At 41.6% G+C, this 27,571-nt stretch overlaps 1 protein-coding gene across 2 annotated transcripts in view; it reads left to right on the top strand.

Annotated features, from left to right (window-relative positions):
* Positions 1-27,571, top strand: part of jade2 (jade family PHD finger 2) — a 157,321-nt gene that overhangs the window by 36,184 nt on the left and 93,566 nt on the right. For both annotated transcript variants that reach the window (XM_029519684.1, XM_029519683.1), the window contains exon 4: positions 10,874-11,031. In XM_029519684.1, the coding sequence (XP_029375544.1) occupies positions 10,874-11,031 (158 nt within the window). The remainder of the gene's footprint in view (positions 1-10,873; positions 11,032-27,571) is intronic.

Below are 27,571 nucleotides of genomic sequence, written 5' to 3' on the forward strand. Positions count from 1 at the left end.
AGCTAATAAAAACCTCTCACATTTTGAATAGGAAACGTTCATGTGGACTTTCTGGGTGTCATGAAAAATTGTTCCTGCGAAGGTAGTGAATCACTAAGTGCAGCGGGAGCAGATGAGACAGATTGACGGATGAGAAGAGTGAAACACTAGTCGAAAATAAAGTAACCCCTGAAAGACAGAGCATCTCGGACTGGTGATATATTAATGCAAGAGCATCTGACGGTGGGCTTTTCTCCCTGTCAGAAATGGATGTTTTGTTGACTGCTGGTTACTTAAAATGACTCGAGTCCAGACCGACTCCTATTCACAAGTCATCGTGTTTATTTTGGCCTGCACAAGATACCAGATGGGTGGAGTTTGGTACATCAAAGCAATTCAGAAAAGTCAAAGGAAATACATACAGAGACACACAAGTGTATAAAAAGTGGCTGAAAGTGTCGTTCTGTGTGGCCGATCCCACCCAGCTGACAGGATGACATCTGTCAAATGATATTGAGGCATTTGATCCTTTGCATTTGGTCGATTTTTGGATGTTTTGTCTCCGAAAGCTGCACTTTGGGTAAACTTCCAGAGCTTCAGAGCAGGTGGCAACAGATTGGCTTCTATTTAATCAACTTTGTTATTTCCCATTAGCAAATTCAGCTGCTAAAAAGCGTGACAACCTACCGGAGTTGCAGCAGACGCAGATAGGCGGAGCGGCATTAATCATGTAGTTGTTTTGGTTTGTTTTTCAGCTGTGGATCTCCAAAACTGGGTCACATCTCCCCCCAGCCTTCACTTGCCATTTTACCAGATCGTCTGCCTGAGCCTGCCATATGAAGAATGATATTTGCATCGGACTCTTTAGGGGAAATTGGCTTATCTCTCCTGCCTCTTAAGTCTCCTTCACTCCTTTCTTGTCAGTGACCCAGTTTTTTTTTTTTTTTTTTTTTAACCTTTATTTAGTGAGGGAAGCCTTTTTGGGCAGTTCTGCCCTCCTCTCAGCTCACAGAAAAACATTGCCTAATTTGAATAATTTTACACACATTAACACCTGGGAGCTGTGGAGTACAACCAAAGACTCTCCTGGGCTGTTCAGGGGCCACATGTCGTTCAAGCCAGTTGTTTAGTAAAAACCTTGAACTTTTCCTCTCTGATATAAGCCCTCAGAAAACCAGAAATGTTTTCATGCTGTCGAATGATTTAGCACTTCCAAGCTGCCCAGTACAGTTACTGTCTTTGGCATATGATCATTAAGTGGCTCCACTGAAGAGATTTGGAGGTTAAATGCCTTGCCCAAGGACATTTGAGGAGAACAGCTGACCAGACTGTGGTCCAAGCAACCTCTAACTCAAAATGCAACTTACTTAGCCTCCAAGCAAATGTAGTTTTGAATATGGATATTTAAATTTGTGCAAGAGCTGCCTATTCTTTCTCTTTAAGCATTCGTCTGTCTCTGACTTTGACTGCATATGAATGGAGGGCAGAGTGTTCGCTTGCTAGAGGCCAAGAATCACATCTGTTCAAATGGAGGAGCGCAGTCAGTCAGTCAGTCAAAGCCTTATTGAAGCGGGAACAAAGCTTAATTGCGTGACCTTTGAGCGAAGCCTTGGCAATCAGCCTTCTCCTTGGCATGGAGGGGAGTGCCGTAGCTCCACGCATCATTCAGGCCAGGGCTTGTGACGAAGAACTGGCGTTCGGAGAAATCTCAAAAGGACCTGTTCACTGTCTCGTCTCACGCTAATGAGGGGGCATAAATTGTAGGCTGAGTGCCTTTTCATAGCTCGGCTGTGCAAAGCTAGGCTACTAGCAACGGATGTGACAATTCAGCTTTAAGGATACCGGAAAAAGAGCAAAAGGAAATCCTTCTTAAGGTTCCTATCAAATCTTTTATGTGCTATTTTAGAAGTGTTCCAGTTTTGTGATACATAATGTTTGCTACATAATAACAGTGACTCCCTCCACTGTCGCCTTTATGCCTCTTTCCCTCTCATCAGTCCATAGCTGGAGCAGGGTGCACTGAAATGCTTCCTCATCACTGTGCTCTTTTTGCCCTGCGTGGTGCCTGCTCTGCAGCGCTCACACAAAGAACAAGCTGCCATCAGAACTATGTCTTGATGCCAGAAATGGTGAAGAAAAAAAATCAGTTTGAAGCACCTTAGAGCTCAGTGGTGAAAGTAACAGGTGTGCTGTCAAAGAGATGTCGATAAATATCACCATTTTTGACACAAAAAGCAAGAAAAGTAACTTAAAATGCAGTTTTCTCATAGAACGTACGTGTAATCTTTGTTTCAACATCACTCTCATTCAATAAAGTTTTGAAATAAAAAATTCTATGAACGGCTGAAACTTCAGCCTTCATTCAGTGTGAATATCCAATCATCCAACTGAACTTTGATCCAATGATTTTAGTTTATAGTTAAGATGTTATTGATTTCTATTTTTGTACTGTTGTATGTGCTCAGTGCACATATTTTTATTTATTTGTAATTTTTTTGCTCTATTTATCTCACCATCCTCTAAAAAAAAAAAAAAAAAAAAAAAAAAAGAGTAGTTTGTTTAGGACAGTATTTAGTTTGCACAACAGATATAGATGCTTTAATGAACTGTGCAAAGGTTAAACAACTATTGCAATGTATCTAGATGGAGGATTATGAAAACGCCATGAATATTTACAACAGGAGCACCTGCAGTACATCTTAATGATGTCTTAATTATTCCCCAGGCAGTTTGGGGAAACTGCCTTGGCCTGTATGGGATGTTCTGTCTTTTAGAAGCTAGAATCTCCTTTTCCTCTCTCTTTTCTCTGCATGTTTTTTCAGGCTGCCTCTAAAATCCAACTTAGTTTTCCAGGCAGCGCAAAAGATGGAAAATGACAGGAAAAAAAATGGAAGAGAAACACAAGAAGACCAGGAATAAAAGGCCTCTCCTGGAAGAACATCAGGAAAGGATGCTCGCCAGTTGAATTTCTTGAATTTCTGTTCTCTCTTGCTCCACAATCCCTTCTTCTTCCAACTATTGTCCTTCTCCTCTGCTCTTCCTTTCCCCCCCCCCCCTCCCCTCTCAGTGGGTCCATTGAAGGGGGTGAAGAGGAGCCAAACGTTTCCTCTCCTCCTTGTCTTTTCATCCCATTTCTCTCTGCTCGTCTGTGAAATTCATGTCTTTTCTTGCAGAAAGCTCTCCTCCCTCTCTTCTTCTCCCTGTTCAGCTTAATGAAAGGGGAAATAAATAGGGGAAAGGCAGCCTGTGGCCATATGCTGATGAAAAACATTGAGAAACATTGCTGCTGCAGAGGAAAACAAATAGAGAATGAAAAAAAAAAAAAGCCGATCGTAAAGTGCAGTGAGGTGTGTGTAACAGATTTGTTGTAATAAAGCCATGTCCTAAAAAATGCTTCTTCAATTATTTTCCACTTTTTAAAATGTACATTTTACCACCGTCTTTGTTTGGTTATGTAATCTTATAGTTTCATTGAGTTTTGTTATGAATCAAATGACATAATTGCTGAGGAGATGTGCATCTAGCAGCCCAGTATGCCATGAAGATATTATACTGATTGAGAAGACACCACATTTCTTTGTTGGTGCACGGTGGAGAAAGTGTGTGTGTTTGTGTGTGTGCGCTTGTGCTTGCTAGAAATCACTGAGTCACTGTACTAATGCACCTCACACACACACACACACACACACACACACACACACTCTCCTTTACTCTTTCTCTGCCATTCGCTCATCAACCCCTTTCTCTCCCTCCCTGTCTTTTTCTCACTCTTAATCACCCACTCAAAACACGCACACACACATACACATACACACACACACACACACACACACACACACACACACTTTTCCTCCTGAGTCCTGTGGATGTTCCAAGCAGCCAATCATTAGAGCCCGTCCCTGTGCTCTGATGTGGCTGCTAAAATTAGCCTCCTCTCTCTGTGAGTCGACATCTGCCATGACGCACTGTGGAGAGCCAGGTAGCCATGATGCCCAGAGGAGAGAAAAATACTCCTGTCTCGTTTCTTCTCCTCCTCTCCTCATTGGCTTTTTCCCACTTTTGTGGTTTCAGGTGAAATGAAGGTGAAGGTGCAGCTATGAGTTCGGACTTCCTTGATTGTAAATATTGTTCATTAGACTCATAATGCCAGAGGGTTTAAGTTGTCCCTCACTGTTCAGTCCGCAGTGGCTTCATCTTCCTCGCTTTGAAATATCTTAGATTGTATTGATTCCAAGTGGTTGCTATATTTTATGCATACTAAATGTCACTCCTTTAATAGTGTCAAAAGATTACTTGGCTTCGCTGACATATCTGACAGGAAAAGGCACAACTGAAGTGCATTCCACAATTGAAGCTGATTTCAGGTCATTTTGATCGACCCAGGTTCTGTCAGCTCAGATCAATCAAAATTTCTTTAAAGTCTATTTAGAGGCAGGATATTCCTTTGTGGATAATGGAGAATGAAATGAAAACATGTCAGAAAGCATGTAGTGTTACTATGACAACCACCAACTTAGGTGATGTGTTGGCTTTAGCTACAGCATTAAAGCATTTGGGGGCCGTATGTTTGTCTTGCAGACGTCCACTTCTGGAATCACTCTGTTTTAGACCTTTTGTTTAAAAATGGATCGTCAGGAATGAGCTGTTTGCCTCGTGCCTGGTTCCTGTATCACACTAAGGGGGGGATCTAAAACCTCCATCTTGACTTTGTGAAAGTGTAGATGATTTGTTTCCCCTTTGCCCATTGTAAACATGAACTTATTTTGTTTACACGGTGTCCCACTTAAGAAAGACAAAAAACAAACGTGAACATCAGCAACTTTTGTCATTTAAGACTAAGCTGTTGTCAACTTGCATATATTGGGCCAGTTTAGTGGATGCTTGCTCTGATGTGGTGTAATTGTGGTTATTTTATTTGGGTGTAATTCTCTTTGGTCAAGAGGAATAAGAAATGCTACCTTCACATTGTACATTCAGTGCATTTAGCTGGAGTAATGCTACCCTCACTGGTCTGATGCACCACTATTGCATCCATAATCACAGTGAAGAAAAAGCCTACCTGAATTTAGTGGTCTAATAATGGTGGTGGGATGAGACGTAAAGGATGAGAGCTCCTTCTATCGGCGCTCTCATCCTTTTCAGAGTCATACGACGGGGTGGAATATTTTCAGCATAAGCAGTGAGTCAGACGACATTGTCTGATGTCAGCTGGCCTTCAAATGCAGCTAAAGCATTTTGTCAATTTGCTTCAAGGAAACTGGCTCAGAAATGCCACAATAGCAAAGTCTATTGTGTAAGTGGGAGATGGGTTGTGCACCTGTTTAAGCGTGTGCCACTGTATCCACATCTGCATTGAATTACGCGCTTTTGTGTGTAAGCAGGTGTACATCCGTGTATATATCTGTGCTTATGTGTGTGTTTTGCCTTGTGTTATTTCTGAACATCAGTATGTAACTGTGTGTGGTCATTTGAATGTCTTTGTCTATCTGGCTGATTTTGTGTGTGTGTGTGGGGTGGATTTGAAATGTCAGCTTTCAGCAGTCATCCTCAGCGGTTTCTGTTCCGTTCATCTGAAGGGGAAGCAGACAGTTTTAATCTATCATTGCTCTGCAGATGGTCAGAGATACAAGCTGAATCACAACTGGCAGAGACTTCCATTTTCACCTTTTCCTACAAAGCTTGCAGGTTCAAATCCCCATTTCCATCTATCCATTCTCTACACCGTTTATCTGTCCGAGCTGATGCAGCCACAGAGAGCATGCAGACACCAGACAGGGTCCAACCTTCTTCCTGTGAGACAACAGTGCTGACCATTGTTCTTTTTAGAAACTTCTGGTTGACTATAGTGACACGTACCGATACACAGGGGCACTTTATTTTTCTTCTGTAGCTCATCGATGCTGTGCAAAATATAATGACTGTATGTTTTTAATATGTGTTAGCAGTTGTTAGCTTTATTTGTATCTGTAGCTTTATTTGAAAAACTACTTCAGACTACTGTGAATGTTGTAACTACATCAGAAATGGGGCTTGACAGTTGTTAGACGTGATTAAATTGATAGCAATGTTACATGAAGTGCTTTAAATTGATCAAGTGCACTTCAGTGACTATATTGTAAACAGACATCCTGTTTGCAAAACTTCGGACCAAGAATACTTTTTTCCTAAAGGCTAAATATCTACAACATTACAAATCTCTAATTCATGTTCGAAACAGATGAGCAAGAATGCTAATAATGATTTAAAAAAACAAAAACACTGGAGCACTTCAAGTGTGTCCTCATTATGCAGTAAAAATGCTGTTGGATACAGTATGTATGGACTTTCAGTGACGGGGCACTAATCAACAGTGTGCTCATTAATTCATCTGTACTGTTACTGTCGTAGGAGTGTTAGCAGTTATCGTTATATTAGAGGTGGAAAACTATAAATGAAGAAATATTTCAAACTTTTGATAGCCGTAGTTGTTGTAGTTTAAATGATGGCCGTAGTGGTGCTGGTTGTGCTGTTAGTGCTGGCAGTGGTGCTCCAGTTCCAATGGTGTACAAATTAGTGATGGAGCTGTGATCACTTATCACACAGGACTTCTTAAACACACTCCTCATGAGTATGGCTGTGCTTTTGAGTGGGCTATTAATGACCATCAGCTTGTCAGCCGTCACCCTCCAAACTGAACACCAGCACGCACACACAGACACACACACGCACACACGCACACACTCCACAACCCCTGTTCATGTCATCGGTGCCGATCTAGATTGGACTTAATGAGAGCCCTGCATGCATGCAGCCCATAATACTGATCTACTGACTGACTGATTCACCAGAGGAAAGTGTGTGTGTGTGTGTGTGTGTATGCACATTCCCCTGAGTGGATCAGTATTTGAGACAGACTGGTTGTATTTGGTTGACCATGGCTGCTCTGTGTGTGCGTGTGCGTACATGCAACTCTTTTCATACTTGTGTGTGAACATTTGTGAATTGTCCTGCTCTCACATTAATGCTGAACTAGAGTTTCTGTGGAAGCTGAATCTCATCTATTCGGTCTCAGTGAGAGGTCATTGATCACTGGGCGCTGCATGATTGGATAGCTTGTGATGCAAACCAAACTGATGACAGAACAAGAAAAAATGTAGCTTAAGGTATTGAAATGCAAATGAGTACGACATTTGCAGCATGACTGCCTGTCACATTTAGGGAAACGAGGACACGCGGGATCTCAATCATTTGATTGTTGCTGAATCATGATATGGAGACAAATAGATAATCCAAATTGCAAGATTCTCAGACTGAATGATGCCACTTTTCAGAGACTGTGCAGGTGAGAGCAGATGTTGGCGATGTCTCTGTTGTTCAGGTAATTGCAGAAAGAGAAAATGCAGCTACTTACCTTACAGAAGCATTTTTATTCTAGATGATTTTTTAGGAAATAATTAGGTTTTTCCACCGTGTTACACTAGAAAAATAAAAGATGTGTAAAACAGACTTGATGAGCTACCAACTGAAATGGCCAGAAGCGTCTGAATACGGCGCATGATGGCGATGACATATGAAATAATTGCATGCTAAAGGGGATTTTCTGTCTGTCTGTTTGGAATTTCACTGCATCATTCCCTCTTTTGTTGGAGTTGGGCATTCACTCAATGTGTTCATTTGCAAATTATGATTCATCAAATTTGGAACGCCGAGTGGAAACGGTAAAATTCAATCAGATGTACTCTGAACAAAGTTATTAGGGTTGATGGATGTGGAAAATCTTTCCAACAATAAATATATCATGTGATAAATTGAGAAAGAAATGCTCTTTTTGAGGCATTACGGAGGAGTTTCCATGGCTGCCTCTGGCTTATTGCACAACATCCACCAAAATCAGCCAGATTAGACACTTGTATTGTGACTCCTGTACATAACTCTTCATTAGTTGTACTGTTATAACGCAGTACGGCGCTTTTATTTGTTTTTTGTCTTTGCATGAAATACAGCTGACATTAACTGACACTGTAGAGGATAAACAAGTTATTCAAATCTAATCAGCTCTAGAAGGACTCTGTTTTTCCATTTTTCTCCTGGGTGTGTTTTCTGTCTGTGAAAGCAATGAGAGCTCATTTGTGTTTTATTTTTTATTTTTTATTTTTTATTTTTAAATAGCTTGACAGTTTGGAAATGGTGAACACTGGCTTACCCTCAGAACTGTCTGACTCTCTCCCGTCTACCTTGTCTTGTCATCTTTTTATAATGCTCCGTTTTCCATCTGCCTGCCAGACGTCCGTCACAAAAAGAGTGTCCGTCACAAAAAGAGTGTCTGTCACACAAAGAGCCATAGAAGATGAGGAGGGTGAGCGATGGATGAGAGGAAGAGCAGGATGGAGATGAGCGGGAGGGAGAGATGGGGGAAGAAGCAGAGAGAACATAAAACTGCAGGAGCTTGTAATGGTGTTTCCTAGATATTAATTAACCGCAGTCATTCCTGTACAAACATACAGCAATAAAACTGATATACTCTCCTCCTGTTTTCTCTCCTCTTTTCCATCTCGTTTTTTCCTTTTATTTCTCCTCTTCTGTCCCCAGTGGGAATGAATGGGACAAAAAAGTGAGAGTGTGGGTTGAAGAGGAAAAATAGACGGGGGGGAAGAAAGATTAAGGAGGAGTGGATCACTCTCAATCTCTGTCTCTCCTCCTCTTGTATTGCTGAAGGGGAAGGCAAGATTCATCACGGCCTTGGCTCACTGTCTAAAGCATACACACACGCATGCACACACACTTTTTTTAAACAGTGACACACACATACACAGAGTTATTCACACAGTTAAACATGAAGTTCCATACCCAGACACACACACACACACACACACACACACACACACACACACACACACACCTAGGAACACGTGAAATAAAGTTGAAATGGACATTGACACCGTTGTTCATGGACACACATTTAAACAGTTGCAGTTGTACATGTGCAGGCACACACACACACACACACACACACAAACACACACTTGGTTCATTGCATTATTTATTTGCACTGGCAGACGGTGAAGGCAGCCAAGCAGCAAAAGCAAGGATACTGCTTTTTACATATGGCCTTTTCATAAAGTACTGACACACGCACAAACACACACAAAGGCATACACATGCACACATACACATCCCACACCCTAATCTGTCCTTGTCTTTCATCCCCCATTCCACTTAAATTAATATCACTGCTTTCTTCCTTCTTCTTTAGCCCCCTGTCCTCCAACATGAGTATCATCCCTCCCTTCCTCTCATATATCCATATGAGACCTGCTTTGAGGTTTAAGACACATTTTCTATTTCCATTAATTAAAAATGTAACACATTCATTGTTTACTTTGGTACATGCAGTTTCACTCAGTTTCAAGACAGCTATAAATTAATAAGTGTAAAAGTAAAGAAAATGTTATGGAACCATGTTTTTGTCTCCCCTCTTTTTTTTTGTATGTTTCTCTTCATATTAATATTTTTGGTGCCTCCTGTTTAAACTGTGTATTTGATCTCACTCCTCTCTCCAGCACCTCCACTTCTATTTCATTTTTTCCAGGTGTGAAATGCCTGATGAAGGTCGCTGACTGAAACATAGTGATTTAATAAATTACTGTTCAAGGTGACAGTGTGTCAGTGTTGATTTATTTGTTTGTTGTTTTCTTTTGTTTAGAATTTTTGCCTTTTTTTCTGCAGACCTGTGGGATTGCGGGCGTGCACAGTCGACTCTTTAGTGTCCCCTTATTACCATGTTTTTTCCTCTTCTTAGTCTCTTTTCAACACTTTCTCTGATTTTTTTTCTCTCGGGTCAAAATAAATAAACAAGATTAAAAAAAAAAAAAGTCCACATCAGGGAACCGAGGGGAGAGAAAGAGGAGGAGGGTTAGTGCATAGCAGGAAGACAGAGAGGTTAATGGAGAAAAGGAGGGGGAGCGAGGGAGAAGGATGGGGAGAAGAGCTAATAAAGCAGGGATAAGCAGGCTTAGAAAATAATGATAAAATGTAGAGTGAATTGAAGGCATATGCTTGATTTGGCACTAGTGTATGTGTGTGTGTTGCTTGTTTTCCATGTGTGAGTTTGTGTGTTTACTTGTATGTGTGTGCTCCTGGCTGATGTCCTTGACTATATGACTGATAATATCTCTGCTTCAGGTCTCTGTTAGAACATGTTACAACAGACAGTGTGTGTGTGTGTGTTTGTCGTCGCACTATGTATGAGAACGACTGTCTGCATGAATACACCCACTCCCTCAGGTCACACACACCCCTTGTTTTGTTGTTATAGTCTTCCTCCATACTGTACACACATCCATCTAAGAGTTAGTAGATGGCCCTCATTTGGCTCCAACAGCTTCATCTTGCTCACTTCGTGTTCTGATACCTTTGAGTCTTTGAGTCTTTGATGCGAGGGATTAAGGAAAAGTTTTGAGGAAAAAACAAATGGCGCGAAGATGTTTGTGATGAAGGGAAACTTTGTGCGTTCTCGGCATCCACATCATCTGAAGCAACATTAGTTACTGATGGTGTTCTCGCAGTGCATCACCTGTCAGTCAGCCTCAACTGCACCACGCTGTTCCCTTGGAGTTCGTATTTCTACTTGTCATGTAATGAACTGCATAAAGAATAAAAAAATATGCACAGTTAACACTGCCAGCAGCCAATGCCAACAGAGAATGAAATATTGGTGTTTGTATATTGTCTTGCTAAATGATGAATTAGGATGAAATTATGGTCATGACCTTGACTGTGATCTTTATTCATGCCTCTGAATCATCATAAAACTCTACTGTAGATCTTGTTTTGATCTTGTTTTACCACTGCTTTTGACCCTAACCATTTTTCCTTTTCGTTTCTCTTTCCCCTTCCTCCCTCGGTGTCGGTGCAGGTGTTTCGTACAGACTTCATCACGGCCATGAAGTTGCCAGACTCGGCCCAGCTCGGCCCAGACGACTTCTACGTGCTGTCAGACCCCTGGAGACAAGAGTGGGAGAAGGGAGTACAGGTCCCTGCCAACCTGGAAGCCATACCTGAGCCTGTGGTCAGGTAGGACACACCACTGACACACACCCACACACAAGAATATCGACTACATCACCACAGAAAATGATCCATCTGATTTCATTGTAGTCGTTGAAAGGCGGAGTCGACCCACGCTGTCCTTCTTAAAATGGCTTTTCTGTGGCAGCATAATTGGACAGAAGGGATGGTTATCTGTTTAACAGTGATTCAGAACCAGATCAGCCTGTGGCTGTAGCAATCATAGACGTTATGTCACCACCATAAACACGCAGACCCTGGCAGAGCTCCCATCAAAAAAAAAAAAAAAAAAAAAAAAAAAAGATATCCAAGTTATGAGATTTGAACATTTGTTTGTCATGACTAATAGTTATTTCGAAAAAGTGCCTTTTCCTCAGTTAACTTTTGAAATCGTTCTCATACTTCAGACTGGTACACTGACGAAACAGCCTTCCAAGTGGTTTTCGTAAGCAGGCGTCTCAACTCTCACATCTGACAAATCAAATACTTTTCTCTCTTTAAGTTTCAGCTGTCATGCATTCATGGGCATTATGGGACAGATTAGAAAAACGCTGAATACTAGCATTGAACTGTAATTTCCACAAAAAGTCCTTTTACAGTACATAATGAAAGTGCATGTAATTAGAGTTGGATGCACATGTAGACACTGTGATGTGTACAGGCATGCACTTCGACCCACTTATACTCACTCTCATACTTCAGTTTAGCCTGCCAGCTCCCTCTCCCCCTCTCACACTCTATCACTGTGTCTTCCTCTGTGTCTCTCAACCCCAGTAGGTTGTTGTGGCTCTCGAGTACTACTGCAGTTGCCTCACATACCCGTGTGGTTTGTTTGGCGTTCTAGGAACTAATGAAAATGCTCAGACTGCCTGGTAATGCCTGTTAGACACACATGTCATACTGGGAGGCCACACACACACACACACACACATGTTCTCTTCAATTAAAATACAAATTATGAAGTCGTGTGAAGTCCTGTGAGATTCTGACACATTGTATTCAATTTTTTTATTTAGATTTTTTTTCTTCACTGTCCCAGGAAGATACAGAAACAGTTCACTGTCACAGACTTTCTTCACATTGCAGTTTTTCTACGTTTCCCTCCTCTTTCATTTGTACTTTTGTTTGCAGTGTAGTTGTATGTGTGTTTTTGTTGTTTCTACTCTTGACTATTACTTGATGTTATTAAAGGTATTTGTGCCATTTGTCCTCCTCTTGCCAACGAAATGAAATGAGTTATATACACACACATCCAACACTTAGTTCATCAAAGATGCCCAATTCCAGCATCAGTACCATCATCATAACAGCAACAAAAAGATGCTTGGTGATTGTGATTAAAAACTCTGGGCAGTTCTGTGTTCAAGCAAACTATATATGAACCGTAGAATTAACAGCCAAATGGAATATCATACCTCATGAGGAAACCAGACCGCCTTACACAACCTCTGACTTGTAACTGAATGCAGTTGTATAAACTATATTTTATTTGAGGGGAGAAATTGAGTTTCCAGATTAGAAAAACAAGAAATAAAAAATGTAGTTCCATCAAATCTTAATGAGGGCAGAAGACAAAGGTAATAAATAATGGAAACAAAAATGCAAAAGAAAAATGTGGACCATCGATGATTCAGAGATTGAAGGGATAAATGTGTCAAACTCACTGTTTACATTGTGTAATAGGATCATATCTCAGTAGATACACAAACAGTGAGGAGCTGTGAGAATGAGCAGAGCCTGGGAACAGAAAGACGGATGAGCAGATCTGAAAGGGAAGAGAAATAGATAGATAGGCAAGGATAGATGGATGAGTAGGGGCTTATCTATTATCTGCTATGAGACAGAATAATGAAGTGATATGCGGTGATGTTGAAATGGAGTGAAAATGAATGGATGAGATAAAGAAGAAGACAGAATATGGAAGTGTGACTGAGCTGATGGTCTCTGTCTGTCTCCTGACAGCCTGCACATGCTGTTTGTCTTTTTTCCCTTGTGCTATCCCGATGCCCCTCTTCCCTTCCCTGCTTCTTTATTTTCCTGTCTTTGCGCTGTTCTTTGGTACATTTGGAGGTTTGAGACCTCCTTGCTTTTGCCAATAGAAGCAACAGTGGTTGGACAAAATCATTAGTAGGAAAACTGTATCCCCACACAGGACGTGATATCTTTTCAGAGTTAAGTACAAAAAATTAGCCAACAAAAAAAACACAAATGATATTAATAAAATTAATATTAAAACTCTTTGAAATTGATGTGAATTAAAAATAATGTAAAAAGTAAAATCACCGTGCAGTGTGGCAGCATAGTACACAACAAGGAGGTCGCTGGTTTGGTTCCCGACCTGGGGCCTTTCTGTGCAGAGTTTGCCCTCTGTGCTTGTGTGGGTTTCATCAGGTCCTCTGGTTTCCTCCCACCGTCCAAAGACATCATGCTTAAGTCTGTTGGTGACTCTAAATTGTCCGTAGGTCTAAATGTGAGTGTGAGCGGTTGTTCGTCTCCATATATATGTTGACCCTGCGATGGACTGGCGACTTGTCCAGGGTGACCTGTCCAGGGTGACCCCCGCCCTCACCCAGTGTGGCCTGGGATTGGCTGCAGCACCCCGTGTGACCCGGAAATGGAGAAGAGGTAGAAGGTGAATGAATGAATGAATGAATGAACGAGTAGTAAAATTTGTATGCAAAAAAAGTGAATATGTTGCCAAATATGTAGTACAAATGGTTTCTGAATGTTATTATCGCTGAATTATGGCTATACATTACTGTGGAACCTGAACTCTGTACTTCTCCCATTGTTGTGTTTCCACAAAAGTTGGACACTTTATCCATCGAAAAACAAATGGAGGCTCAAAAATCACAAGCTACAGTTTCCTCATATGTCACAGGTGTCACAAAACCTCAAGGGACTAAAATAAAAAAGTATTAATTTGTCCCAGATTTGGACTGATGACTGCAGTACTTTGTGTTTTTGGAGATTTGGAGAAGAACACACAGTGGGAAGTGTCGGTTGAGTTGTGTAGTTTCAAAGCGGTTTACTCACCTCCGTCAAATAGCAGCAGTGCCTCTAAAAACTAATTCATTCCTTTTATCTTGGTGTTTATTGTAGTTTTCTAGTTATTTATTCATTTTAAATGTTGCTCAGACTGAAGAGACTCTGTTGACACAAAAATAAGAGTGCTGGAAGTGTAAATAGGAACTCTCTTTCCCCCCTTCTATTTATGTCGTGTTTTTTTCCTGTTTCTTTTAACTATTTTTGTCCCGCTCATGCTCTTTTTTTTTCTCTTTTTCTGTTCCCCCTTTTTTCTTCCCCTCTCTGTGATGTCTTCATCTCTACATCTCTCCTGTTCTTAGCCATCCCTCCTCCAACTCCCACCTTTCCCTCTTCCTTTCGTGCTAGTCAAGCCAGAGGCGCAGACACATTTTTCTTTTCTTTTTTTTTTTATGAATAATGACATCATCTCTAAAAATTGTTGGAGAGGAAAAGGGCTGCGGGCCCCGTCTGGCTTTGACAACACTCCTCTTCCACATTTGCCTCTCTCATTGGACCATATTTGGCTGCTGCGGCATGATTTTCAGTAAAGCTGTTTTGGCTGATGGTGAAGAGGTCATTATGGTTTGATGTTGTTTTCTTTGTGCTTCTCTTTAGCAAAATACAGCAGAGTACACACAGGGAGATGAAGATAATCTTTATCTCTCCCTTCACTCTCTGTCTCCCTGTCCTGCACTTTCCTGCCTCTTCCTCTTCCTCCTCTCCTATATCTTTTTCCTTCCTTCCTCCACTGTCTACCTTTCCTTCATTTATTTTGTAATTTCTGTATTTTCCTCTTTGACTTTCCTCTCGCTTTTCCTCCAGTCTGGTTTTCTCTCCTACCTCTGTCTATTTTTTTAATCACTCTCCTTCCCCTCTGCTCCTTTCTCCCTCTTACTCTCTCCCTCTTCCTCTGCATGGTTTTGTCAGGGCCGAGTGGAAGTAATTAGCCGTTGCGTAACACTGGCTATGTGCAGACAGTGAATGGGGCTTTGGCAGCGACTTGACAGCCTCGGTCCCCAGTGACAACGCCGAGCCGGAGAGGGAAATAATTACACATACACATGAGAAGATCTGTGCCTTTTCACAAAATGAAAGAAATTAGATAGTGGTTATTTTATTTATTGCTCCGTTTTTTCCCCCCTCGGACTGGTGGCCAAGTTGGTGAATGTGAACCCGTTGTTTGTGGTTTGGCTGGATACGCTGGCCTTTTGTATGGCGTGTAAAGCTGCAGCCGTGGGGAGCATCACATGGAGAGACTTCTTAAACCAAAGTGGTTTATGTACTGCTCGAGAGAAAGAATGATTGTGGAGATTTAACAAGTAGGTACTTTCTTGGAACATAGCTCAACTGCTAGGATCATAGCACAGATATCATAGAGACTCGGAATATTGAAAGTTATCGATTGGTTGACTGACTTCAATGTAAATCGTGAGATGTAAATTTGAAATTTGGCTTACATTGCAGGATGTTGAGGTATTAGACACCCCTACTCATCAAAAATCTATAGTGAAGCTTCCGGCAGCTATGATCATATGCCTTAGGTCAGATGGTCATGATAAGCTTTACGCTCTTCTCAGAGGGGATGGACAGTGCAAACACTGACGGCAACAAGCTCTTTGAATATGGGAAAGGCGTTGTTTCTGTGAAAGTACTGCTCATGATAAGCGAAATTAGTTTGACGAATAAACAGTCCACACGCATCGCCGTAAACAAAGAAGAAAACTAAATCAAGAGACCCCATTTTTATGTATGTGCATGCAGTACAAACAAACAATTTGCCACACAATGGAAGCATAGATGCTACGGCTTAACCTCTTAGTGGTTTTCATATCTCAGCAACATGGTCGGTTATTTTTAAAGATGCCACCTGCAGATGCGTATAATCCTCAGTTCAGGCCGTGCATGCATATTTACATAGCAAGGGTGGCAACTCCATCTAGCACAACAGAAAGACAGAAACAGTCAATTTTAAAAGCACTTTTGCACAATTAGCTTGCATGTGTTATGACAATCTGACAGCTGCCAAATACTGAGCACATTATGTCAGTTGAAGCTGAGAACTGCTGAAAAAATATTCACTAATTTGTTGACTTTTCTTTTTTTTTTTGGTGTACTATCTGGACTTTCAGAGAGCTGTGCACTTGGCAGATTCAGACTAGGCAAAAAAAAAAAAAAAAAAAAAAATATATATATATATATATGTAATTGCCCTGGACATTCCCCCATAAAACTGATTGAGCTGGAAGTGGAGTTAGGAGGAGGGAGGTGCTTCTGTCAAGCTTTGCATTCAGGTGCAGGTACAGAGAGAAGTGCAAGACAATGCAATTTGAATAGATAGATTCATGTGGAACATAATACAGTATGTAAAACTACGGGTTGTACCTGAGGAAACAGGCAGTTTCTGTTTATATTTCTAAATCCATCTGATCATGCCCACACATGCATGCAGTACGGTTGGACACCTACGCACAAAAAAGCACACAGACACACCTTTTCACTAGGACAGACAGCAGCAGAGGGTCGGAAGGCTAATCGCTCACTAATAACTCAGTGGCTGTCTCTCTCTCTCTCTCTCTCTCTCTCTCTCTCACACACACACACACACACACACACACACACACACAGATAATGGATTGAAGTAAGCCGGAGGGCAGTAAGATGGATAGAGAGATGGAGAGAAGGACAAATAGCTGGATACTATGTCATGGCTGGTTGACGCAGGGCAGGCAGAGAAGACCGGAACACAGATTAACTGGCAGGTAGGTGCAGTGGAAGAACTTCAAAGGTCCCATATGTTAACCTTTATATTTATATCTTTACTGTGGATGTGTCTCTATTAGGCACATCTTTAATGGCGTTTCACTGTAATTCAATCTTTTTCTTTTCTGAGGGCTTCTTTCTGTCCCAGCATGTCGGAGGTACCCACCAACTATTCATCAGCAAACACACTCACTGGCTGAACAGAAATAAACTGATAGGGCAGAGAGTCGCTAAAATGCATGAAGTGGATCATAATTTACACACAATATGCACATTGATAGATTCACGTTCCACAAGCTGGGCACCAATCAGCACATTGGTGGTATCTAAACCTGTCAGATCCGCCAAGGATGGACCCGGCAGCTAGGACACATGTCCGACCCAACGCTGTGTCCGGCTGTTGTACTGGGGAGGTGGCATGGTGCTGTGCAGGCCGGAGGTCAGGATACAAACACTGTTGTAGTTTTGTGAGTTTAATGAGGTTAGCCCGTTTACCTACATTTCATTGTCAAGTTCAATTATGGTACAGATCTGGACAGTTCAGTCAGTTGAGACGATTCCACCTTGAACTGACTCAAAATTCAATACAAGATGAGCAGACTTGCTTGTGAGTGACACATTTTTATCTCGGTCAGCTCATATATACTCATATTTTCAGCTGATGGCGGCCACAGCAAACAAGAATATTACTGAGGGTTTGCACTCAAACACTGTTCAAAACAATTTAATGCAAGTACAGGACAGCTGGTAAATCTTGTCTTTGCATTTGTAACCATTCCAGTTTTGTCACAAAATTGTCACCTGTTGAATTCAGCCGGGGAGGACAGTGAAACAACTTCAATCCCTTAAATGAACTCCAGGGTCAGTGTCTCTGTCACAGCATCCAGGTTAAACGGTGGAATGAATTCAATTGAAACGTCACTCCTCGCATTAACACATGAATTGAATATTGTGGCATTTTTAGAACTGAAACATCAGTCACTTAATCCACACTTAATGGTCCTGCGGAAATATAAGAAGCCCTTTTCTATTTCCTTATAGTCCGTTATAGTCTTTGTCATCTGCTCATCCTTTCATTAAGCTGTGAAATTGAAACATTACATTTAGAGATGGCACACAGAAATGACTGTTTGTCTCTCCCTCTCTGATTGTTCAAAAGCTATATTTACCTCCATGATAAGCAGCAGCTCAGAAACTGAACAAATAATCCTCGTTTGGAAGAAAAGAGTTATGAACACCACGATTAATGTGACATTTACTTTTCCTTTTCAGTGTGATCTGATGAGGACAAATAGCCAGTTAAAGGTCAAGACAAAACACCGATGCAATTTCAACGGTGAGATGCATAAAACAAAAGGAAAACAGGGAGGGATCAGGCGAACGGTGGTGGTTTGATGACTGAACAGCCCCTCAGGGATTTGCGCTGTCCAGCTGCAGCCACATCCACCGGCGCTTTAATAAGTCATGTGTGAATGTTCACTTTTATGAGCACACACTTAATTCAAGTATGTGTTCATATGTATCGGTATGTCCACAACAACATCTGGAAATTTACCCAAGATACCCCGTGATCTTTCCAAAACAGCCCTTCATCAGATAATAAGATGACTAAGAGCTGCATCATCAGCCTCATCATGTTCAGGGTCAGTGGGTGCACACAGACTAATCGCTTCCACACACACTACCGCTTGCTCGACTAGCGCGCTGTGGTTCTTGATCAACTGCAGCAGTTTGATGGATGACCGAGCAGTTGACAGTAGGGGGTTTGCACATGCATGTACTATGTGTTGAACTGTTGCGTTGGGAATAGCTGCCTAATAGCTGCCTACAACCAAGTACAGTGGATGAATGGAAAACCTTTCAGTGCATGAATTAATGAACAAATGTCTGGTTAAAGGAGCTAAACTTACGACAGACAACTGCAACTTGCATCACTTGTACATCTGGAACAGTTTAACACAGAATGACTTTGTCTAACTGTCAGTACCAGCGTGCATAATCATTTTCATTGTCTTTTGAACCACATGTTTTAAAACCAATTCATTCCTCAAAATCTGAACCATGTAGATCTGGGTTTTTTTTCTGTTGTTTTGTTTTTTTTGTTCCAACCAGCTAGAAACTTGAATCTTGTGTGGCCAGACCTCTGTCTCATTGTATTCATCAGCTTAGGTTTTGTCTCAGTTTTGGTTGAGTACAACCTAAATGGGTGGCTTTCTGTTTGGTATCCTGTTATGGGATTTCTAAAAAAAACAAACAAACAAAAAAAAAAAGATGCAGCTTTTTGGTCTATTAGATGTTTTCTGTGTCCCTCTGCTTTTTGCACATGGTGTATAGGACACTGGGTTGTAACTACTGTGTGATTGTGCAGGTAACACTTGTGACCATTATAACATAATAATGATGCTTTTCACTTTCACTATAAGTGCAAGTTGCATAAATTAGCATATTAATGAGGAAACTGATTTCCCAGAAAATGCTGTAGCTCAATCACAATGCAGGCCACCAAGTTCAAATAAATGGTACATATTTGGTTTGGAAAGACAAACAACCTTTAAAACTGAACAAATCAATTGAAGTTGGTGGAAAGCGCTTTTTCTCGTGAACACAATAGCTCAACATACAGTACGTAGTAGGAACTTAGTAATTACACCACAGGTACCCCGTATAAAATAGATGATCTGATTAGATTTTGGTGTGCCTTGCTGTCCAAATTTACATACAAAATGAGATAAAACTAATGAAAACTGATGCTCCGTCTTCTGCCTTTATTGGATGGGAGCTCACCGCATACTTGTGTTCCTGCTGCACTGTGCAAATGTTTGTGAGAGTGGAAGTAAAATGAGCTTTCAAAAATGATATCATGAGCAATTTTAATTTATCAGTTAACTTGCAAGATGCAGCAGGCAGAAAAAAAGCTAATCACGCCAACATTTGTTGTGTTTGAAACAGCGGCAGTCTGTTTGCACAATTTTCTCAAGTTCTGAGCATTTCCAGAAACTTGTCACAGTTTCGTGGTTTAGGTTTTCAGGGTGTTTTGTCTGTTCATGATGCTAAAGTCATTGGTGTATTGAGGCAAGATGATCTGTTTCAGCACTCGTTGGATTTATGTTTGGAGACGGAGTCATGCTGCAAAATGAATTTAAAATCTGATAATCTGTTGTATTCTATATTGTATTCTGTTGTAATCTATTGTGTGAAAAATCTACTGTAGGGACTCTATGATGCAAACATTTCAACATGAAGTCAAACTGTTGGTGAGTAAACAAAGTACACTGAACAAGTGATGATGGGCACAGCATCAGTGTTTTGGAGGTCCAAGTAGCAGGGAGCTGGGTTGCCCACTGCATTTTTAGATGTCTTACTATAATGAATTTCTAAGTGACTAATGGGATAACGTATTGGCTCCCTGACTTTATCAGGAAAATCTTTCAGGATTTAAATGTCGCCAAACTGCCGAATGAATAGATTAATTGGTTCTTCACTGAACGGATGAATAAATGGTAATGGTTTGGTAACTAACTAACTAATTCTTAAGAAATGACTTGCTGACCTGACTTGTTGGACAGTCAGGGTTACAAAAAAGCCAAATTCACCCACATTAACGGAACTCCACATTTCTATGGAGGGTCAGTGGGTGTATTTTTGAGGAGAGGCTGATTTGGTTGCTTTTGGCAGGAGGGGTGAGTGAATATGAGAACTGTATTTCTTAAAGTATGGGCTGAAGAGCCAAACTGGGTCCCTGCCATCTGTTGGTCCCCATGACAGAACTAATAACATATTATTGTGGGAAATAGTGTTTGATCTCTTTTTCCTGGGGGAAGGGGCTTTATAAACTTCCCACTGAGGCAGGATAAAAACCATAATGGCAAATACAGTAGCATAATAATACATTTACATGTCTGGATAAGTTCACCATGACACTGGATACATCTCCAGCTTTTCTTACTAAACCAGGCGAGGTTGAATGGTTTTCTTTGACTGGCTGTGTGATCAATCACATTGGTGGCTGACAGGCTTACCGACTTTGAATTGTCCGATTAGCTAACACATTGACTACCTGACTGATTCTTTGCCTTTCTGACTAATAACCGCCCTTTTTTCTTTTATTTTGATGAAAAGGTGTATGGAGGTGCGGTCCCAGGGGAGTCTTTGCCTTCGGCAATGCACAGATTTTGGGTCAGTGGGGCTGTCGCTCACCACATTTCAGGTTGACTGGCTGAACAACTGCAGTGAATGCTTGCTCGGGTGGTTTGCTTGTCAACTGCCTGGCAAAACAGCCATTTCCAGGGCTGATTGAATGGTTGGGTAAAGGGTCAATGGGTGGTTAAATGAAAATAAGAAAGAGATCTCTGCCTTCTTATCACAACAGAATGTGGTTGGGCCACTTGGTGCCTTATTAATCACATAGAGGACATGGTGCTTTGTTTCGTGAGTGATTGGAATGAGTGGCTGACTGGCTAGTGACATCTGGCAGTCTGAGTGAACTTCCCCTTGTGCTGCTGGCCAGCAGCCAACCAGAAAGCACAATGACTGTGAGTGGTTCATCTTTGACCACATTTTTAGGTCAGCTGCCTGAGTTTATTGACCGACTGGCTGGCTTACCAATTGGTTGGCCAACCTCAACTGAGGTGACAGAGAAGTTAGAGACTGCTGGCTGACTGAATGACTGGTTGCCTGCCTGCCCGGCTGGCAAGCTGACTCTGACCACAGTGACTGAGCGTTGGCCAGACCCGAGCAAGTTTTCTGGTTCCAGAGGGTGAGTCAGGCTCCAGCAAAAACCCATTCACCTCCGGAGGCTCGCGGGCAAACACTGACTGCTGCGTGGGACTGGAACCTGGGAAATTTAAACATTTCACCTCTAAACAATAGATTTGAACCTGCTGAAATATGTGTGTTGGTGGATAAGAGCCGCCTACCAAAAGCTAAATATGACTGCATGTTGCCTCTCCACCCAGAGATTCTGTTCGAAGGTTTTGATTTATTTAACCTGCATTTAACCAGTGTACTGTTATTAAGTACCATCGAGGGAAAAAAAAAAAAAATCATTTGGAAGCTTGACCAAAAAGAAAATAAGTAGCTGATGCTTGTGAAGGGAAAAGTATGAAGAGTGGAATTGGTCAGAGTTGATAAATGACTGTAGCTCTCCAAAATTACACTGGGGCAAAAACCATCCTGTGTGTGTGTGTGTGTGTGTGTATTAAAGCAATTCCTCAGTTCACAACCCAGTACGTGTGGCGTGTGTGGCTATTGGTGTTTACTGCAGGCTACCCTCAGGCTTGGTGTGGGTTGATTGTGTGTGTGTGTGGATGCATGTGTCTTTGTTCCCCACATGGATGTCATGTGAGTAAACCCCAGAGCCATGTGTGGGAGTCTAGACTGTATTTAGGCGCCTGCATTTGTGGATGCACAGTTTATGTGTCCGTGTGACACATGGGACTTATCCCATGGGTATTTTCCCGGAAACACTGATACATCTCACATGGGAATATCATCCACCTCTTGTTGCTCCGCTACATCAACACTCATTCTCTCTTTCATTTAGACACATACTCAACAAACACACCTATTCATTGCATGGATTCATCCTCTCCTCTCCTCTCCTCTCCTCTCCTCTCCTCTCCTCTCCTCTCCTCTCCTCTCCTCTCCTGTCCTGTCCTGTCCTGTCCTGTCCTGTCCTGTCCTCTCCTCTCCTGTCCTGTCCTGTCCTGTCCTCTCCTCTCCTGTCCTCTCCTCTCCTCTCCTCTCCTGTCCTGTCCTCTCCTCTCCTCTCCTGTCCTCTCCTCTCCTCTCCTCTCCTCTCCTCTCCTCTCCTGTCCTGTCCTGTCCTGTCCTCTCCTCTCCTCTCCTCTCCTCTCCTCTCCTGTCCTGTCCTGTCCTGTCCTCTCCTCTCCACTCCTCTCCTCTCCTGTCCTCTCCTCTCCTCTCCACTCCTCTCCTCTCCTGTCCTGTCCTGTCCTCTCCACTCCTGTCCTCCTCCGGCTTTGGTAGTTCCTCTGTGGTATGGCAGATCAAAGCCCTTTGCTTTCTGCACTGTGGGTTCAACAACATCTGGACCCCACCGTCCGCCTTTTACCAATCTGCCATGTGCCAATTTAACCTGATGATGTGTGTGTATATGCTTAATACATAGAGTCAGAAAGAGACTGAGACACAGGAAAACAGGTTAGATAGAGAATGAAGTGTTTTTTTTTTTCCTTCTCTGCTCCTTTTTTTGTTTGTTTTAGTCCCCGCTCAAGTTGAATAACTCTAACTGTAATAGTTAATGTGTCCGGGTCTCGTCTCCTTTTCCTCGTTCTCTGGCACTGAGTTCACTTCATCCGGGTTGATAGGGCTTACAACCAGATGCTGTCATTGTCAGTAGTGTTTCTCATATTTATGCCTCTCTTTGACCCCACCTCTGTGTCTCTTTATCCCTCCACCAGCGTCTTATAGCCTGGTTGCCAAGATGAGGTCATTGCCTTTAATGGTCAGATGAGGGAGGCTGCTGCGCCCTGGCTGGCCACTTAAACCTAACCACCTCAAGGACAGTAAACACTATTTACACTCAGCAATTTACTCACTCAGCAGAGTCCCAAGGCGAAGACCTCACATAAAACCTCCTACCTGGATTTAGATGGAATGGACTCACACAAAAACTGTAGATAAACTGACAGATGAGGATATGGAGATTAATGGAGACAGGACATTTTCTGCTTTGGTTTTCAGGAGTAAGTCTCATTGTCAGATACACTTTTATCTGACAATGAGACTTCCTTGTGATTAATCCAGATAAGAAAGACTGCAGGATAGAAAGTGAAGTGAGATTTCTCAAGTTTTAGTGCTGACAGCAGCGACACAGCACGGAGGAAGGCTTGTAGATGTTTTTGTGGTAAATATTGTTAAGATGCAGGGTTTTTCCTGCAGGTGTTTTCGCTTCAGCCCCAGTGTGAAAACAAACATTTTAGCTTGTTACTTAATATGCTGCATTTTTTTGGTGGGGCTTGGCACAACGCAGCAAAACAACAGCAGCGACCGGTCTTGGTTGTGGAAAAATGATTCTTCGCTCCTGTTTGTGTAAAAGGAACCAGATGTGATAAAATTGGCATGAAATGGAAAATTTTTCTGACTCCAACCTATCCTTAAAAGATAACAGTCTAGAAATATGGTTCTCTTTGGAGAGTGGTGGGAAAAATGTGTAAAAACTAATTTCTTTTTCTTAAAAGTCTCTAAACAATAGTCAACAAACTCAGGTCAACCAAAACACTGCTCCTAAAATCTCATCAGATGGAAATTATAAGAACTACTTTGGAAGTAAAAATTCTGTTTCCACACACACACACAAGCACACACAACTATTCAATTATCTGCTGTCAGTCAAATGACGGCTTTGATTTGAACACACACTGTCACTGTTTTCTTAACTATTTAGGTAAGAATGGGCCAGTCCTCTGGTGTTGACATCTTTTTGATGCTAAAGCCAGAATAAACAAAAGCGAGTCAAACCCAGACCGCTACAGGCAACCTTCTTCAAATCATTATCATGAGACATGGCCGTGTGTCTCTCCCTACATCCTGTTGGCCGCTCTGCCACTTACTGTCATTGGAACAAAGGCATAAAAAAACAATACTGTAATACAAAAAAAAATTCTAATAATAATTGCTATGAACATCCTTTTTTTTTTTTTTGTTATGAAACAGTAGAAAATATGAAAGATGATCTGAGTAGCCTCTGTGTCTCTCTTTTTTCTCTCTGTGCCAAGATCAGACTACAAACAAAGAGGAAGTGAATGGGAGAAAGAGGAAGTAATGGGGATTTAGGGTGACAGCCAGACCGGGATGGAGGCGAATGTGGGAAGGAATAAAAAGGCAAAATGGAGGAAAAGAGACGACGAATGAGGATGAGAATTATCCAGAGAACGAGGGTTAGCGACACCGAGGGGAGGATGGATGTTGATGGTGGAGGAACTGAGGGAATAAGTAAACAAACAGGTAGATGAAGCGGTTGAGTGGAGCGGTACACTGTAGATCTGCAGGGAATGACAAAGAGAGGGAGAGAAAACGATGGACACACAACAGAGCTTTGCCGTCGCTTTGGCAAATAACAGTGGTACCCCCCCCCCCCCCCCCCCCCCGACTCGTTTCTCCCTTCCTCTCCCTTGTGTTGCCTATCTGCTGTTTTCTGTGCATGTGGGTTTAATCGAAGCTTTCAGGCAGAGAATGAAAGCAAGGGGGATTGCACCTCTGAGGAGCAGACTCGAAGCAATGTGCCCTGCTAATGCAAAGAAGTAATTGAAAAAAAAAAAAAAAACTAATCAAAAGAAGCCCAGCAGCCGGTGAAGGGGTTTTTAAGCCAACAGCATAGACTAAGAACATACAGAGATTACATATTTTCCACTGCATTATGACAGTTTGAGGATAGGGACGCTAGGACAGAGGGACATTTGGGGAAACAGAAAAGTCTGGATAAACTTAACTGACCGCCACCAGGATCCGACCCTGGATAAAGTGGCTGAAGATGGATGGATTGATGCAAAAAACTCTTTATCTTTATTTTCAAATTAATTAGGGTCCATTATTCAATTTTTCTCAGGCTACGTTCAATGTTTAGTCTGTATAATCTCAGATAATTGTGAAAAATACCCAATTTCCAAATCTCCAAATGGATTGTTTTACTTGACCAATAGTCAAAAACCTCCAGCTGTAATTGTGCAGCTCAACAGTTGCTGATACATTTTCTGTCAATACACTAATGGTTTTACCTCTTATGTTCATAATACAGACATCAGGGAGAGAGAAACACAGCCAGCCCCGCTGAAGCATTGGCAGCACCTGTGGGACGATTGTTTCTGTATCCACTAAGATGGTGGTATTTGTGATTTAGTGTGTGACAGAGCTGAGCATGTTCTTAGCAGCCACTGTCGTCTGGAAGCCGAAGGGTGGTGGTGGGCTGTTTTTGAAGTGCTGGTGGGCTTACTGGAAGTGTGTCAGACAGGGGAGGAATGCAGGAAGAATGCAGGTGGGAGTGTGTGTGTGTTGGTGTGCGTGTGTGTGTTTGAGAGAAAGAGTGAGACAGAGATGTATGGAGGCAGCACTGGGCTAGCCCCTCACTCTTGGTGTGTATATATGTGTAGTATTTGTGTGCCTGCAAATGCCTGTGTGTGTATGTGTGCCCAAGGCTTCATTGCTTCAGCCCATTATTCCGACCCCCCCCCCCCCCCCCCCCTTCCTCTTGTCTGACTCTGGGAGCCTACAGGGTTTCCCACAGTGTCTGTGGTAATAAAGTTGACACTGGGCTGATTTCTGCGCCTAGATAGAGCATCTTTTAAAGGGAAACCCAACCAACATGTTCAGAAGACTGGAATAAATAGAAAACAACAGTTTACTTGCTTTGTCTTGTAAAAATGTATCGCATAGGTGTCACATATATACAACATGAAATGTCATTCAAATCAAAGACTTCTTATCACCACAGTCGTTAAATTGGGAGCAATATCCAAGATCACCCATATTGTCCTTCAGAGGAAATTCGTTTCTAAGCCATCGGAAGAAAGGGAAGATGCAGAATAAAAACCGCACTAAGACAGCTGATATCAGTTCCATTTAAAACTTGGTATGTAAACACTGAGGGTTCTCTGGGGACCCGTAAAAAAAGACATTGACTATATTCATAATACTAAAAAGCCGGTAAGCTCCAGTTTGCAGTCACAGCTCTCTGTGGTTCGGATTCAGATAGTTTTCTTTGGAATTTGAAGGATCACAAGAGAAGACTCATAAGAGATGATGCTGTGAAAGGAATCAAAGCCTCTACAGGTTATTCTCATCTTTTCTCTGTCTGGTTGGGCTGATGTGTTTTCTCTGGAGTTTTTCAGAATGCAAGCCAATTATTCAACTGTTTCGCAAAGCAGAGTGTGAGAAATGACTTTCCTTTCAGCTGTTACTCTCCTCCAGACCCTTAAAGTGGGTTGAAACATGTTTTACCAAACTAAGAAACCTGCAAGTCCGTAATATTTACCACAGATTAAATTTGAGAAATTAAATCTGCAGAGTCATGAAAAACATCATTTTAGTTGGCATATATTTTCTCACCTACTTGACGCAATTTAAAATTCTCTTACTCTGCGTCAAACCCTAATGCTTAAGATGGAAGTGAAATACCAGCAGAAATAGCCAAATTTAATTATGTTGAATAATGGTGAGTTAGAATTTATTTTGCCTGCTGAAACTTACATTCTTCAGGCCTTAAAAAAAACAATGACAAAACATTTGTAACTGGCATGTTGAATATATGAAAGAGAGTATAAATTTGCATTAGCTCTCAGGGAACTGTTGACATTTAAAGTTTAGTATAATATATCAACCTAAAAAGAAAAAGAAGCACAGTAATGTCTCAGATTATTGCACTGAAAACCATTTCATGTACTATGTTGTAAACACTTGATGTTTATGTACCAGGCTGTAACCACTGAGTGTTTTCAGGAAATATCTGGGTTCATAAGGAGTTCTTTTCCAGTGCTTTCAAAATGCACTTTTCTTTTTTTTTTTACAGAGTTGCTTTTGACACTATATTTGTCTTATTGTGTAGCGTCTGTCCAATGTAACACAACTTGGAGTTGTTGATTGTTATCCTTTCAGAGATTTCTTTTGTATCTGTAGAAATCATCAGACAGGAAAGCACCTTAACCATCAGACATAACTTGAATGCAGGAAAAGAATTTTGGATGCGTGGTACAGCAATATGTTTGAAAATGTCATTTTGATGCTGGCTCCTCTAACTTTTTAA

This window comes from Echeneis naucrates, chromosome 14 (assembly GCF_900963305.1).
Source record: "Echeneis naucrates chromosome 14, fEcheNa1.1, whole genome shotgun sequence".
Taxonomy (NCBI): Eukaryota; Metazoa; Chordata; class Actinopteri; order Carangiformes; family Echeneidae; genus Echeneis; species Echeneis naucrates.